Below are 16154 nucleotides of genomic sequence, written 5' to 3' on the forward strand. Positions count from 1 at the left end.
ATGGATAGAGAATGAGTTTGGAAAAGAGAAGTTTCACATACTTAGTTCTCAGTACAGACAACACTGTCCCTATCAGCACTGCCCCTACTCTGTTTGCAGAAATTCCACATTCAAGTCCCCAGAACTCATCACCTAAATCATCTAAGGACAGGTCATTTGAAAGTACTTCTGCCCATCATTTCCCTGAGTTTGGAAAGAAAATTTGGAATTCATGTTTTGCAGACCAGAGGAGTTCCTGTTTTTAAGAGAGAAGTATGACTTACGATACACACTTTGTGAGAATAAATCTCTTTGGAAACAGGGTAATTTTGTCATGGAAAAGGGGAAGGCAAGAGGTTAGGTGATGACTGAAGCAGCTAGGTCTTCCAGGCCTTTATTATCACTTTGTGGGACATCATTTTGCAAGCATATTTAGTAGCTCTTAAAAGCAAGGCAAAAGAAGAAGAGAAGCAGTACTCACTTTATTGGGACTATATCCCAAATCCAAGTTTCAGGGAAGAATTCTCGAATAGTCTCAACTATGAGTCTCTTCCCACGTTCCTCCCTAGCAACTTCAACTGCTAAGAGATAATGGGAGATTAGGTCAAACCTGCTTCACATAGCGAAGATTCCCAGGAAAGACAGGCTTTAATATGCTTGGGCTAGTATGAAGGATGATTAGTGTTTACCCAGCTCTTGCTACTTGATACTGTCAATATTTCCACACAAGTATTAATGTCACTAATAGATGTCTGAGGTAGGTATAACTTGATACCACGGATAAAGAAAATGTTGCTGGAATTGCCTTTGGCTCTTAGGTCTGTGTGCCAGCTGTAGTCACACTGTATCTCCAAACAGGCTCTAGTCAGAAGAGAATCAGTGCCAACAGTACCAATTTTGTGTGATGCTCCTGGTTGCCAACACTTCATAGCATGGAACTGAACATGAATCAAAGGTTTAGACCTGAAAAGCTTCTTTTGACATTGGCCATTATCCTAAGCTGTCCCATTCTGTGCCAGACTAGGATTCAAGTGAAGCACCATAAAGATTTGAACATTGTCAAATGATATTCATGAGTACTGTCCATGCTACCTTTCTTTTCCACAGAAATATCTGTTCATTTAAGGAGAAAAATGCAGTTTTTCTATACCCTGTATTAAAGTTTTTTCTTTACCCTCTGTTACCTGATGATTTGACATGATGTGTAGAAGCTGCAAATCCCACATTCAAGAAATATGGCTGAGGTCTTACAGTCTCGCTAGCACACACAACTGGTTGCTGTACCTTTGAGTTGGTAAAAAATTTCATGCCCATATCCTGTAAAAAATACATCATGGTATCAGACACAAATATAATGTAGTGTGGGTTTATTCTGCTCTTCTTTCTTTCGCATTATTTCCTTTCTCCCACAGAGAAGCCCAAGACAGAATATTCTACATGGCGACCTGTGGGAGTTTTGCACATGCTGGAAAATCACGGTATGTATAGGAGTCAATTCAGTGCATATCCACACAGAGAGTTTGTCACATATGAGTTTTGCTGACAGTGCCATTTGCAGAAAGATTTGGAATTTCATCAATGGAATCTGGCTGCAAAAGATTTAAGTAACTTGTAGGACATTTACCCTGAGGAACTGATATACATCTGGGCCTAATCCAGACATTACAGGGGTATAATACAAGCCATTGTGAAAGATGTTGTCAGATGAGATACATGGGTCTTGGGGGTCATCTTCTAGGTTGAGCCCATTGAAGACGTAGCCTTGTAGATCTTGCAGGGGATGCAGGCTGTATACCTGTGAGAGGGAAGAAAAAATAAAACTAGTGCGTGGAAAGATAACTGTGATTATACAGTCATGTGCCGGCCATCACCAGAGCTGAGATGCTGGCCTTTTTGAAACCATGCTCTTCTCACATGACAAAAGGATAATGGGATTGCTACCTAGAGAATATGCTAGGGCTTCTTTTTCCTTTTTGGGTTCTTACTCTTTATGAAATGTCTTTTCTTGTTCTTGGCCTTTCTGAGTATATAATACCCAGGATACATCTCATACCTGTATGAGGCTGTGGTATATAGTAGAATGCTCACACTTGTTGACTTGTGATCATCTACTGAAGCATCCAGAATGATTGTGTGAACCTCTAAATTACTGGTTAGTCCAAATCCCACATGAAAGCAAGATTCTGACTACCAAGGAACAAGAGCTATGTATTGCACATGACAGATGGTGAATGACCATCAGGTGCAAAAAGCAGTAGAAGAAAGCACAGTGTAACAATCACGAACTGAGAGATACTGTAATAGAGGAGAAGGAAGTAGCGCCGCAGTAGAAGGAGAAGATGTATTTTTTGGGTAGCTTACAGTTTCAGCAGACAGCTCTGTCTCAGACTTCAGGAGCAGGATGCTCTGATCCACAGCCCTCACAGCACAGAAGGAGTTGGCAGCAGCTTCAATGACTAAGCTGACATTGGAAGCTGAAAGTATCTGCTTTTCAGAGAATTTCAGCTGGACCTGAAACTGATCAGAAACTTGCTGGTATGGCTAATCCCTACTGCTCAGGGCTGCTCAGTATGTGTGTGTGGATGGGAGGGCAAGAAGAAGAGCAGAAGGCTCTTCTGTTAAATTACAGTACGGATCATCTGACTGGGTAGGGATGCCTAGTCTCCAATGTCTCTGCTGACTCAGCCTCCACTGTAATGAGAGCTTAGACACTGAAGACACGTAGAGACTTCTACATTGTGATAACTTAAATGAAGACTACTTCAAGTGATTTAAAATAAAGTGTGATTCTGTTGCTCTTCTTCTTATCAAATCTAATCTTATTATGATGCTGATGACATGTAATATGCACTACAGTGAGCAAATCATATTTTCACTAGGTCCATGACTGACCTCAGGAAATATAAAACAGATTCTGCTTTGAGTCTATTCAGAGCAAAATCTATTTCAAATCTGTGCTGCAAAAGAGGGAAAAAGTAGGAGGGAAGACCACATCAGGTAAATAGAAACATTTAATTTAACACCAATTGTTTTGTCCTCTCCTTATGTTTTATTTCATATTTGGATATCCTTTACCTTTTAAGAATTTAAGATTAGAAAAATGTTAAAGGTGAAATCTCATTTCAATTTGACAAATTAAAATGTTTAATTGAAACTAAATATGTAAATAACACCTAAAAAAACCCAAGATTTTTATTTTTGCTTTCTTTTCTATATGTGTTTGGTTGTGATAAAACAAAATTACATTTTTCAGCAAATAAGCTATGGACTGTAAGAAATAAAAGTACAGAGCAAAGTGAGGTAGAATAAAGTGTGTTCACTACATTAAAGAACAGACAATCCAATCCAAATAGGACACTAGCGTAGGTCAAGAGAGGCAAGCACAATTTGGGAGTAGTGCAGATTTCTTGAAAAAGTAGTTTTTTAATGTTAAAGAGGATTTACCCTTTGGAGATAAGGCCAGGTAGAGGTGGTTGTAGGAGAAAGATACAAGGCCAAGGGAAAAAGTGAAGAATGAAGAGAGTAATAGTGAGAGAAGTAGATGGAAAGAAGAAATAAGTCTGGAAATCTGTAGTGGATGTGTGTGCAAAGAATTCGCATTTATTTGACAGCAGGTAATACTAGAAATATCTTAGTGACTCTCACCTTGTTTTTGAAGCACTTCTCAACTGGAAATCTGACACTATCTGCTACCAGCTCCTTTGCAAGGTGTAAGGTATATACTAGCAACCGAAGGGCTGGAGCCATTTTCTCATTGACCACAAGTGGGATGGCAAAAGTGCCGTTTTGATCTGTCAGTAGAAGGAAAGGGACTAATACACAGAGAAACCCAAAGATCTGCTGTTGCAGTAGCAATCCTAGGCTGACATACAGGTGTATCAGTCAATGGAGCAATTTGTACTTGGATAATAAACTGAAGAATCTTAGAGTGACATGGAGTTACCTGGATGTGACACACATCGATTCAGACAAAAATGTCCTCAGATTTATTGTGGGTTTGAACATGTGTCCAGATTCAGACAGCCTCTCAAGCCAGACACTCTGCTTTCCCTCCCACTGTCCTTTATGGAGATCTTTACAGGACACTGCTTCTTGGCTAGTATCAGCTGATTCCTTTTTTTTTTTTTTTTTTGCCTCTGTGTTGAGGTTGTTGGACTTAACCTGACTGTATAGTGATCTTACTGGTAATGCTAGTATCATGTACACATGCAAGTATGGAAAAAGATAAAGCCCTCCCAGTAGCTGCTACGTACATCCAAATTTTGTCTTGGTACACAGTTCACCCATCCTTTCTCCCCCCTCCCCCTGCCTTTTTTTTTTGTATAGAACTGTACACAGCTACTTCACTTACCAGTTCTGATATTAATTTTAATTTCCCCTGTAAGGATTATCTTGCCTTTTGCCATGCCCTGTGCAGAGAACAGAAACATATTTCTGGGTTGGTGAAGGTTGGAGGAAGAAAATTGTCACTTTCAGTGCCAAATCCAGTTCAAGAAGTGGCATGTACATTGGGATGGCTTCAGATGCTTAAGCATCAACCCTAGGGCTTGCTGGATGCTGCCACCGCTGCCACTGCTGCTGCTACAGCTATGGCTGTGTACACTGCTCAGAAAACAGCAGAAAAAGGGAGTGACCAGGTAGCAGGAAAGGCACAGAATACTGTAAAGAGCTGCTTGGAGAGAAGGGATAAGAATCCTTGCGTGTGACATTATAAAAGTGGTTCCTTACTGTGAAATGGAGTAACATGGCCAGAAATGGATCTGATTTTGCCTGCACAAGCAGCTTTACCAAGCCACCTCAGTGCTGTTTCTGTCCTCAGGTTGTTGATCAAGGATGTATGTATTGGGCTGGCTGGTAATTCAAAGGCTAGAAGAGCACTCACTGCCATAACTGCTGTGAATGGATTGCCAGATAGATCCCTGGTCAAGCTCTTTCAGCAAAGCCATGTAACAACCCCACACTCACCACATAATAGAAGTTCATGGTGGTGATGCTCTCATATTCTTCTGTATTCAAGATGTAGTGCACAGTGATCAGCCTCTTTTGCCCACAGCTCAGATCTTTCCACAACGGCTCAATCCTCACAAAACTGTTAGTCCAGGAGTAGAAGTGCTGGACAGAGACAGATGCATTGGGGTAGGAAGGCTCTATCCAGCCTTCAGAATGGCACTGGTCACTGGTTTTAGATGTCACCTGATCAGGACAGGAAGCAGGGAAGAAAAACAAAACAAATATAGCTCACTAGGGAATGGCAAGGCATTATCACAGACTGACATCAGAATGATCAGTTCACAAAATTCACAAGTCTGAGCATTGCATTTAGAGCCAAACAGGTAAGGAAGAAGTAGCACAACGGTCTTGCAGCCTTGGAGCCTACCATTGCATTGAAACAATTCAGGTATTTTCCTCACTTCTTTTATGGTATATTTGAGAGCTCTGGAACATGAAATAAGCCACTGAAAGCACATTTTATTACTAGAACTAAAACTTCATCCCATCTCTTTTGGGTTCAGTTTGAGATTAGCCCTTTCTCTCCCTATTCAGCCTTGTTTTGTACTTACTTTTAGACTGATCTCAGGATCAAACATTTCAGATGTGTCAATGCTAAAATCAATGATGCCATTAACATCAGTGGTGAAGTTGTCTGTGTTCTTGTTATTCACAAATAGCTGAACAACCTCGTTGGAAATAGGAGAATTGTCTTTGTCTACCAGTTTGATCTGTAGAAGAGAATGCCAGACATGTTCAGCTTGGTATCTTTCTGTATATAGATACTCATGTTTTGCACCACTTTGCTCTCTACACATCAAAACTGCTTTTTTTCTTCCCCCTTCCAAGCAATACTTAAGAACTAAAATGCCTTAGTTTGTGGCAGCCCTCTTTGGCTATTTGGAATAGAAGCTTCCTCAGATGCTGCATCATTGATGACATCCTTTTGTAAAGCAAAAACTTATTTCTCATCTCTTTTCTGCCCAGTCCCTTCTCACTACACATTTCCGGTGTAAGGATACACTTCCTGTCCTCCATTTTTTTCCTTTCTTGGTCTTTAGAGTCTGCTGCTGGTACTTTTCATGTCTGAAGACCTTTCATCCAGATCTTTGCTTTGACAACTTTTATGGTTCTATCTCCACTACCTGTGCTATTTATGTGTTAAATTAACAAGTAAGAAATATCAGAGACCATTAGGTAAATTCTAAGCTGCTAGAACTGAACATCTATTTTGAGTTTTTCCAGAAAAGATGACAGAGGTAACAACATATTAAATACAAACTTAAGAGACTGACTACCCTTACTGCCCAGAAACAGCATGGAGACAAGTTATCTCTGGAAAAAGAAGAAAAAAAAAAAGTAAAAGTCATGCAGATGGATGTTGACATTGGTGGGACTGAATGTACCGGAAGTGAAGGCATGCAGAATATGCCAGCAGCAAATGATAGTGCTTCATTGTGCAGGGGAGAACTGTGAATGACATGTGACTGGGACAGCACAAGGGCTAGGATCTGCTGCATTTTGAGGAAGTGTGGGTGTCAGTGGCTCCACGATAACAGTCCCCCTGATTTAAGCTGCAAGTCTTCTTTTTTTTTTTTCCGCACAGAAGCAAAGAAACTGCCTAAAGTTATCGTCAACACCTTGTCTCTGAGATGTGACATCCCAGCCTCCTACCAAGAGTCTTCTATCATGTTTAACATCTAGTGTGTGTGAGAATGTCCGTGTGTTTTGTAGGAATTCACTGTGGCACATCAGCCCAGGAAGCCTGTTGACCCCCCTTCTCCAGTAAGGAGTAATGAGGTGCCCAGCAAACTGAGGAATGGGTGTGGGAGAGAGTGAGAAAGTTATACAGGCATCTTACGGGGTGTGTGGGGGGAAATCCTTAAAAGAGAATTATTTCCCCTGCTTCAGTGCTACTTGTAAGATGTCCCCCTTTTCCTTTCCTCATTGAGAAAAATGGTAATTGAATGAAAGAGAAAGAAAACAAGATTTACCCCACCCCATTGAACCACTGACAAAGTTATGCAGGATTTGTCATTAAACAGCATTTCTGTCCAGTCATCTGTGTCTGGGATATCATTGTCAATTCTGAAAGGAGAGCAGCAAGTTAAATCAAGCTGAAAATGCAAGTAAGAAAAATGCTAATTAATAATTTGTTTTGATTCAAAATATTCACAGATTCAAAGTGAAAAGGGCTCAGAATAAATTTATACTTCTAAGCATTCAGAATTACTAATATGGCAACCAATATGTAAAGAGAGAAGCTTTGGCAGAAAAAAAATCCCCCAAACAGTCACCCAGATGTTTCTGTCACTGTTGTCATATGATCTCTCTTCAATCATTTTCAACACAAGGAGCTCTCTATCTCCTTGCTTACCTGTCCAAAGTAAGGAATTCCTCTTCTGTAGTGATGATCCATGTTCTCGAACTGTATACTACTCATCACTCGAGTTATCGGAATAGACCGACTAGCTGTAAGTTGCAGGCCTGTAAGACATGTCTGGAATCAGGAGAAGATGTACTTTGTCTTGTGTATAGCTTCAACAGAGTCAGAGTGCTTGCCTGGAGATGTGCTTATAAAAATTGATCTTCTCCTTCAGGAAGGGATCCTTGTGATCAGCAGGCAGAGACCGAATAGCTCTTACTCTCTTCTTTGCCCATACCACTATCGTTATTTCTGACTATCCAAAAGGGATTACCTGTTCCTTTCTCTGTGACAGTGGCTTTCACATCAAGATTCCTCATGTAACCAATGCGGTTTAGCTCAAAGATGTTGGAACTGAAAACACGGGAGAGGCAGCCCTCTGAATCCAACTGAAAAGGGAAGAAAACAAATGCTGTTAACAAGGTTCATAGCTTACAAAGGATACTGGCTGTATCCTGGACTCTGCTTTAGTGAAATCTTTTGTTGTTAAAGCATTCAGTGTTTGTAACTCCATTACAGGTCCATTTGCTGTGCCTCAGGAAAGGTTCTGAGGGCTAACATTGACAGACAGTGATGGAGAGTGGGTCACACTGGGCGGAAGACTTCATCTTTCAAGTGAGCTGTGAGGAAATCTGCTCCCATCTGTTTCTTTGTGAGAGAAAGGAAGAAACTCTTGCAGACAATTGTCTTCCTCTTCCTGTCAGACAAATCTTGACTCTGCCTGGGAGATTACTGATGCATGCACACAGTTGTGTATGCATCCCATGTTCTCCTTTATTCCCATTGTTACATTAGAATTTCTTAGTCTATAGATATGGAAATACAGTGCTGCATACCGTAGTGTATGAACACAGCAATGTTTAACTAGATAGGTAATTAACCAGTGAAACAAAGTATATCTGTATGTCTGTATCTTCTATAACTGGGAAATAGTTCCTAAAGAATGGCAGGCCTTCCACAGCAGAGTGAAAAATGGGGGAAAAAGTGGTTAGTGGATTTTATCAGTGAAAATGAGTGTTCAACTGTCAAGAGACTAGAGAAACAATTCATCTTCCATCACTTTCAAACAGGGGTCTTTTCCCACAGCTTTCAAAGTTGTTTATATAGGACTGACAGAAGCATCACTGTCTACACTTTTCAGGTGGGAAACTGAGACATGAAAAAAAGAACATGTCAGTCCCCCTTCAGGCTTGAAGGAAAACCAAGAAGAAAAGCTGTGTGTCCTGAGTTTCTAGCTAGTGATCTGAACAACAGAAAAATGGAGTGAAGTGAAGCATCAGGGAAAGAAAGAAAAGCGCAGTGAGAAAAGCGAGAGAAGGCAGAACACAGGGGAGAGGGTAAACACAGAGAGAAATAATCATTACATATCATACGTCTTTGGTAAATGATTGACAAACTGGGCTTTTCTTGCACTGCCCATATGAATCAAAATCCCTGCACATGCTGAGCTGGACTTTCCCCTCAACAGGCTGGCCATAGGTGTACCTGGTGAAAGAGGAAATAGGTCCATGAGCTGATGCTTGAAAAATTGACTTAAGCGAACTTACTCAGGGATAGACCCAGGATGAGCACTGACCTGGGAAGCCAGAGGCTGGAGTAGTTTCACTGTCTTTTTCCTTACTCCCTTTCTGTTGCAGAAAGGTAATACAACTTGGAAATTAAAATATTGAGGAGTTTTATTTCACCCCTAAACCCATGAAACAAAACCACAGTTTAAGCCTCAAAACGATAATATCTATAAACATGATGGCTAGACATGGCTATCGAACAAATTACTACTGTTGTCTCCAATCTTCACCTTAGAGTGAGTCATGGACTTACTGAAATCAAAGTAAAACTCGTATCTGCAAGGGGATCAGGATTTTAGCACTGGATTCTAAATTACAAGATCTCAGTATAAGAGTAACCAAGATCCTTCTGAAGGACTAAGCCTAGTGGGGGAATTAAAGCCAGCTAGAACCCTAAAACCCCTGCTAGAATTTAACAGTTGTCTGCTGCATAAAGGCCTCCTTCTCATGTGGGTTATTGGAAAAGAACACCTCCTTCTATAGCAGGGGACCCCTCAAAAGATTTGGGCAACCCACTAAACACCAATGTGAAAAGAATACTCAGAAAATACAATGAGATGTGAGAAAACACAAGTAAATGGAAGCTCCAACCACTAAGGCAATCCTGACTAACCTCTTCTGAGGCCCTGTTTATATTGCTCTCTTTTCTCTCTAAGCCCTTTCTGTTTCCCCATCTTTGGGAAGTTCTTGCTCTTCAGTGTATTTCCTAATCATTCTGTGTCTGGTACTTACACTCCACAGACTTTCACTGTGAAATCTATATCCATGACTGTAAGGCTTTCTGGTGCAGTGACAATAACATCAAATTTTGGCAACACTAGGATGAAGAAAAAGAGAAAATAAAACCACCAACACATTGTCAGGTTGCAGGCCCTCCCAATATGAAAGAGAGGAGGAGGATATATCATCAGCATTAGTCACAGATGGAGTGAGACCTCTCAGAACTGAGGTGTCAAAATGATCAAGAAAATGTCTTCATCTGTGAAGGTTCATGATGATTAAAAGCTCCATTTAACTATTTCAACAAACTCTTGGAGGGAAGTCAGGGGCTTCTGAGATTAATCCTGCAATGTTTAGATGCTTTGCAGAGCTATGACCAAAGAAATTTGTGGGCGTGGCTGGGAGGTTAGTTGGGCACAGTGAGTTTTTCATTCAGCTTGCTGATTTATTACGCAGCTTTTTTCCCTGGCTGAATCTGTGTGAAATGGATAATTCCTCTTCTTTTGGTTTTTTACTCTTTTTACCTCCAGTTCTTAATACCAATTAATTAAAGATGATGTTTGAAGTATTAGCAATCAAAAAGATTGAGTGGTAGGGTCTCATCTCTAATAATGTTTTCTATTCTAAATAAAAACAGCGGGTGGCATTTACCATATTCCTCCACAAGGAATGAGTGATTTGTTTTATCTCCAGATCTCTTTGCTATGGTAATTTTGTAGTTCCCCAGGATAGGCTCTTCAGTTAATGGGAATTCAATCTGGACGATGTTCATCTCTGATGTCACATTTTGCCACTGAAAGATCCTGTTGCCCCTTGGATCCTGAAAGAAAAAGAATACAGATTCACAGTTTATTTCCCTTGGAAAATTTTTGCTACTAGCATACAAAACCAGAAACAAAGAAGCAAATAGGGCAAGTTGCTTGAAATCCTTGGGAAAGCTGCTTACTGCATATGCTTTGAGCTAAATTCTGCCACAGTAATCCTATTAATACTGCTATATTCTTGTCTGTTGATTTCAGATTTAGTCATCCTCTCCCATCCCAGGTACAACTCTCAATGACCAGAGAAAGTTGCACTATATTGTCCTTCCCCACTCTTTAATATATATATCTAGTTTTGTGTAAAGGGCGGAAAGCAAGAAAATCCCTTCTTTTTGCTACTCCTTCAGACTAGCTTGCTCCACACAAATCTTGTCCCTTAGCAGCCCCATTTTTTTTTTCAGCTGTGAAATGAAGGAAGGGAACATTTCTTCTGCATTTGGGGGGGGGGGGTGTCATTTGCTTCTGATTTTATTTCATGCTAGATTGGTTAAACAAAATGCATTTACACCATTTCCTTGAACTCTTTAGAGCACTGACTGCAAAAGATGCAGGTAAGCTCCAAATATTTATGTTTCTCTGAAAAAAAATGCAAAAAAGTGACTTACCTTCACTGTCAAACCTTCACATCCAAACCAAAACATCAAATCTTGCAGGAATGCTGCCTAGATTTGGACTACTATTTTGATTTAAAAAAACACCACGAAGTGCCTTGGAAATGCTAACATAGCTAGCAATTCTATCCCTTGCCTCTATTTGTGCATAGTTTTCAGCAGCCTTGAGTTATGAAAAGATATACACCAAAATGAAGTGAACAAACTGGAGGAGGCAGAGGGAAGTCAAAGATACGCATAAGAACAGGGCAACTTTTGTGGCTGCTGAGATGAATGTAGATATATTTTCCATGTTAGTAAAGCTCAGACAGCATTCTTGAATTCCATGGGGTTACTGTTAATCCCTGAAAGTCTACTCAGGAGCAGAATTTGGCCATGTGTATAAACACACAAACTGATGTAAGCTTTAGATTTTATCTTCATAGATACAATACATTACAAAGAGAAAAATCTCTTACCTGAATTGCAATCAAAGGGTACTGAAAAAGTTAAAAAAAAAAAAAAAAAAAAGAAAGGGAGAAGAGATTAAGTGTTTGAATAAATACAAGTAAGTTTCTTTCAGGATTGCAAGAACTGAATATATCAATATAATACCAATTATAAGAGAACCTAATTTCTTATTATAGTTAGCTTAAATACTTGAATAGCAAGGCTTCATAAAGGGAACAGAGGAAATGAGAATTCTGGCCAAGAAATGAGCAGATTCTGACCATACTGGACTTAGTGCAAGCCAGGAGCATTTGAATAAAGAGAGTTATAGGGATGCAAATGAGCTGTGATCTGGGTTTCTTTGATCCCCATATCCTCATTCTGCTTATCTAGCACCCGCTCTTTGGGTAACACCTTGCTCTCTTCAGCTTTACAACTGAGTGAAAGAAGGCCAGTAAATATCCTTCCATCTTTTGGCTTATGCCCTATCTGTCTGAAGACTGCTTGCTGGCAATGAAAAGAGTGCACCTCTGATGAGATGATACAGATGGTTGTGGTAAGTTTTCCTTTTCATTTCCCCATTTCTAAAATGGGTGAAGTACCATAGATGGATGACTTTGGTATTGTTGCAAGCAAAAATTGCTGAACAGTAATAGCAGGAAACTGTCAAGCAGGCTTTCTGGTCAGAGCTATGAGTAATGTCTGGAACAACAAAGCAGAGGGTTTTTTGAGCCTCTTTCTCAGCAATAGCAGGAGGTTTTGTGTCAGGAATACAATCTACTACACACTTGTACTGTTCCGTGCGACTCTGAGGTAAGGGTAGAATATTGCATGTGCTCAGGAAATTGTGTTTATCCTTTGGCATTTAGTTTATGCAAAAGCTTGTTTTATCCACAGCAACTGTTTATGTAAAGTTTGAGTGGAGGTTGTCTCCCAACAATTTTAAAAATGGGAGGGGTAACTTGTAAAATCTGCTTTCTGCTTTCTTTTCACTCACCATCTCCTGAACAGGTTTAAAATTGAAATCCAGAGCAACAACACGAAACATCACTGGAAAGACAAGGAACAAGATATTAGCATTAGCTGGAGTTTGTTTGGCTGAGCATGATGTTTTCATTTCACTAGTACTCCCAGTTTCATTGGATTTTCTAACACTTCTTGCAAAAAGATGCAGGTGATAAACTTTAAGGGCAGAAGAATCCTGCAGAGACTTTACTTAGTGCAGCACGGAGTTATCACACTCTTTCATTGAAAGTTTGCTTAGCATCAGAAGGAAGGGGTGACTTGATTAATAAGGACTGCAGTGTACTCAGGTGGCCTCAAGTGACAATCATAATTTTTCAATGGCTGTCTGCATGCTGTGTACTCAGGTGGCCTCAAGTGACAATCATAATTTTTCAATGGCTGTCTGCATGCTGTAGGCAATTTTTCCCCCTTTTTATTTCCCATCTTTACAACAGAGTTTATTACTGTGAACATATGAAAGTTCCAAATATTACTGGAGCTAGGTGAAGTGTCGGTTTTCTCTAATGAAGTATAATTCTTGTTAATTCATTTTTTTCTCATCTTGCAGAAGTTTTTTCCTTACCTTTCTTTTATTTACAAAAGAAAAACTGAAAGGAGAATAATGAATTACAGCACAATGAAAAACAGGAAAACATGGTTCAAAAATGTCCTTTTTGGAATTTAATTTAATCTACTGCTCTTCCCACCTCAAAACCAAGCAATCTGACAGTTAATCAAGACATGTTTGTGAGACACCTTAGGAGAATTTGCCACCAATTTCTGATTGAAAAGCTTTCCTTTGTGCTATGTATTATGATGGAACTCAGCATTAATTAAAGTATACCTGATTCAGGCAAACTGGTGTGTTCTTTGGCTGCCCTCCTAGTTTTTCCTACAGGGTTCTAGTTGTGTCCTAGAAATCTGAAAGTCTAGCAGTGAATTAAGGAACATATCTGGACAAATAGTTCTTTATATATACATGAAGGTCTGTTCTACAGCCAGATAAGAAGTATGGACAGTGGAATGGCATAAGTGTCCAACCCTTACAGGAAATATATCCATGAAAATATACAGTTCAAAAACCTCAGAACTCAGAGGGTAAATCTCATGAATTCATCTTTTAAAAAGTTATATTTCATTTTTAAATCGTGGATATGACTCTTGTTCCTTAGGCTGTCTTTGATGCTGGCTGGTATCACAGACAGGAGACTGTCGGAGCAGTTTTTTATGCTAGGCATGTAAGTAGTGATCTAATCACTTCTTTCCACTTGCTTGGCCTGCCACCAGTAATAAAACAGTGGCAGTAAAAGCTCCCCTCTTCATTCATCTGGGAAGAAGGGACAAAGTAAATGAACAGACCATGGAATGACATTCTCTGGCCATCCTAAAGGTGTCTCTCTGAGCTCCACAGCAAACACTCACAAACATTTTAACAGAAACTCTAAAGAAACTGAACTCAACCCGAAGAACACCTAGCAAAGAAATTCCATCTGAAGAAATTGCTTGATAAAGCAAATACTATTAAGTAAAACTTTCTATTCACCACTTTGTCCTGGTTTGTAGATGGGTTTGTCCATCTGCACAAAGACAATACTCTCCATGTTGCAAATCATAACTGACCGTCGCTCTTCCAGGCTGACTGTGGTGCCGTTGGCAGAGAAGGAAATGAAAGCCAACAGGACAGAACTGATGGGAGGAATCTGTAAGGAAACAGAAAAACAAAGGAGAGGTTGCTAGTCTCGAAGTCATTAGCTCAAGAACCGATTGGACAGCTCAGCCTATAGCCTTGGTTCCTGCAAGGATACACTCTGCACACTTCTACTACCTATTAAAAATCTCTACTTGTCTCTCACTGTATCTCGCTTTTTTGCTTCTGTTTTCCTTCAGCATGTCTTATTCCTTTCATTGCTTCTTCCTCTATTCTGCTCCCTGGTCTATATTCTTTCCTCCTCCTTACCTTCCTCATAACTGTCTGACATCAGGTATTCCAACATGCGCTTTCTCTGTTATGATTTTTCCATTGGGACATAAATAAAAATTAATTTACCGTGAAGCTGAAGCACTGTAAACCATTGCTTTCCATCATGGTCTTCTCAAAAATAGTGGTGTTAACAGCACCATATTCTAGGATGACTCTTAGGGATATCATCTGATTGAGGTTGAGGAACTGCAAGCAAACCTGACCCGCAGACTCATTCTGGAGGACTGCAGGCACCATCAGGACATACTGCCTGTGAGATCCAAACAGCACATTGATCATATCATAGAGAATGGAAAAAGTAGCCTTATCAGCAGGAACAAATGGAAAGTATTGAGGGATTACTTTTCATTGCTCAATACCCATTGATTAGTTCAGATCAAAACAGAATCCACACACTCTGCCAGTGCCCTTTGTTCCTGCCCTGCAGCCCTCAAATAGCCTAGCCTAAGCTCCCCACACAGCTCTGCCATTGCCCCCACATTTGTCCTTTAGCCCGTTACCTGAGGTCTGGATGCACCTGCTATTACTGCTGCTATTGCCTCTTTCTGAACATAGACATCAACTTCTAAGAAAATTCTGCAATAGGTAGAAGGTCTATTTGGTATTAAGTGAGAACCACTCACTTGCCACCCACATTCCAGCTGAACTTAGCTCTTCAGATGTAAAAGGTGAGTCATAGCAATATTTAATATTTGAAGTAAAAACAGCAGCACCAATTAGCATTGCCTTTAAGGCCTTACAGTGAACACTATTAGTAATAATGTGGTAGTTCTTACAGCTCAGGTTCCTTTGCAGCTGTTATATGTAGGAGAAAAATAGCCAAAAGAAACTTTAGCCACATTTTTCTCCCAGGGAGACAGAAGGAAGAGGTGAATTTTCTTCCCAAGAAACAATGCATTGCCCACTAGTTTAACAGCCCTGCAACATTCCTCACTGAGAGTTCCAGAGGAAAGGAGTCTGCCCTTCAACTCCTCCCTGGCTCCTTCCTTAGATGCTAGTGCCTTTATATTTGCAGCAAGGGGTGGAGATCCTAGTCTATCCCACTGCTTTCAAGAACCTCCCCTTACCCTACTTCAACCTAAACCAACTGTCTTCAGATTGAAACACCTTGCAACAGTTCTCAGAATGTTTGTGCAAAATGTCTGTAATGGTTTTGTTTTCAAGGTGAGAGGCTTTGCTTCTTATACTGATGCTTGGCGCAGAAAAGCACGAAATGATCCAAAGTAGAATGAGTTTGTCAAATTATTAGATTAATATTTGAGGGTTTTCCCTAGCATACTCAGAATTTGCCTACTGGATTCACAGGTTGAGTGAAGCAGGCTAACTTTCTATATTTCAACACTTGTTTCTCATCGAAATAATCTGTTGATCTGTCTTTTTTCTTGCTTCATAGAGATTTTGAATATTGAATATAATAATGAGATGGAGTAATAGGAAAAAAGAGATAGAAAGAGATCTAAAAAGTCTTAGTTATTTCTACCCTGGACATTGAGCACTTTTCTTTGCAGTGTTGCTGAAAGTTTGTTTATTTCAGAATGATATTAACCAATTGATGGGTCCATAGAGATTTGTCAGTGCCCTAAAATTCTGATTTTCCCATCTTTATGGAGGCTATATAGGTTTTTT

At 39.9% G+C, this 16154-nt stretch overlaps 1 protein-coding gene and 1 long non-coding RNA gene across 2 annotated transcripts in view; one reads left to right on the top strand and one right to left on the bottom strand.

The window, feature by feature from the left end:
• Positions 1-2970, top strand: part of LOC135329638 (uncharacterized) — a 27822-nt gene extending 24852 nt beyond the window's left edge. Inside the window, exons 4-5 of the long non-coding RNA XR_010391176.1 lie at positions 1392-1457; positions 2859-2970. This is a non-coding gene — a long non-coding RNA (uncharacterized LOC135329638). The remainder of the gene's footprint in view (positions 1-1391; positions 1458-2858) is intronic.
• The window catches only part of LOC112993887 (ovostatin-like), a 27205-nt gene extending 11779 nt beyond the window's left edge, over positions 1-15426 (bottom strand). Inside the window, 18 exon segments of the mRNA XM_026117873.2 lie at positions 461-557; positions 1164-1296; positions 1604-1774; positions 2341-2490; positions 3625-3770; positions 4331-4388; positions 4945-5172; positions 5541-5699; positions 7346-7455; positions 7668-7782; positions 8767-8878; positions 9694-9778; positions 10333-10501; positions 11572-11592; positions 12540-12592; positions 14091-14247; positions 14595-14778; positions 15305-15426. Coding sequence (XP_025973658.2) covers positions 461-557; positions 1164-1296; positions 1604-1774; positions 2341-2490; positions 3625-3770; positions 4331-4388; positions 4945-5172; positions 5541-5699; positions 7346-7455; positions 7668-7782; positions 8767-8878; positions 9694-9778; positions 10333-10501; positions 11572-11592; positions 12540-12592; positions 14091-14247; positions 14595-14778; positions 15305-15426 — 2270 coding nt within the window.
• Between the last annotated feature and the right edge of the window lie 728 nt (positions 15427-16154).

This window comes from Dromaius novaehollandiae, chromosome 1 (assembly GCF_036370855.1).
Source record: "Dromaius novaehollandiae isolate bDroNov1 chromosome 1, bDroNov1.hap1, whole genome shotgun sequence".
NCBI lineage: Eukaryota > Metazoa > Chordata > Aves > Casuariiformes > Dromaiidae > Dromaius > Dromaius novaehollandiae.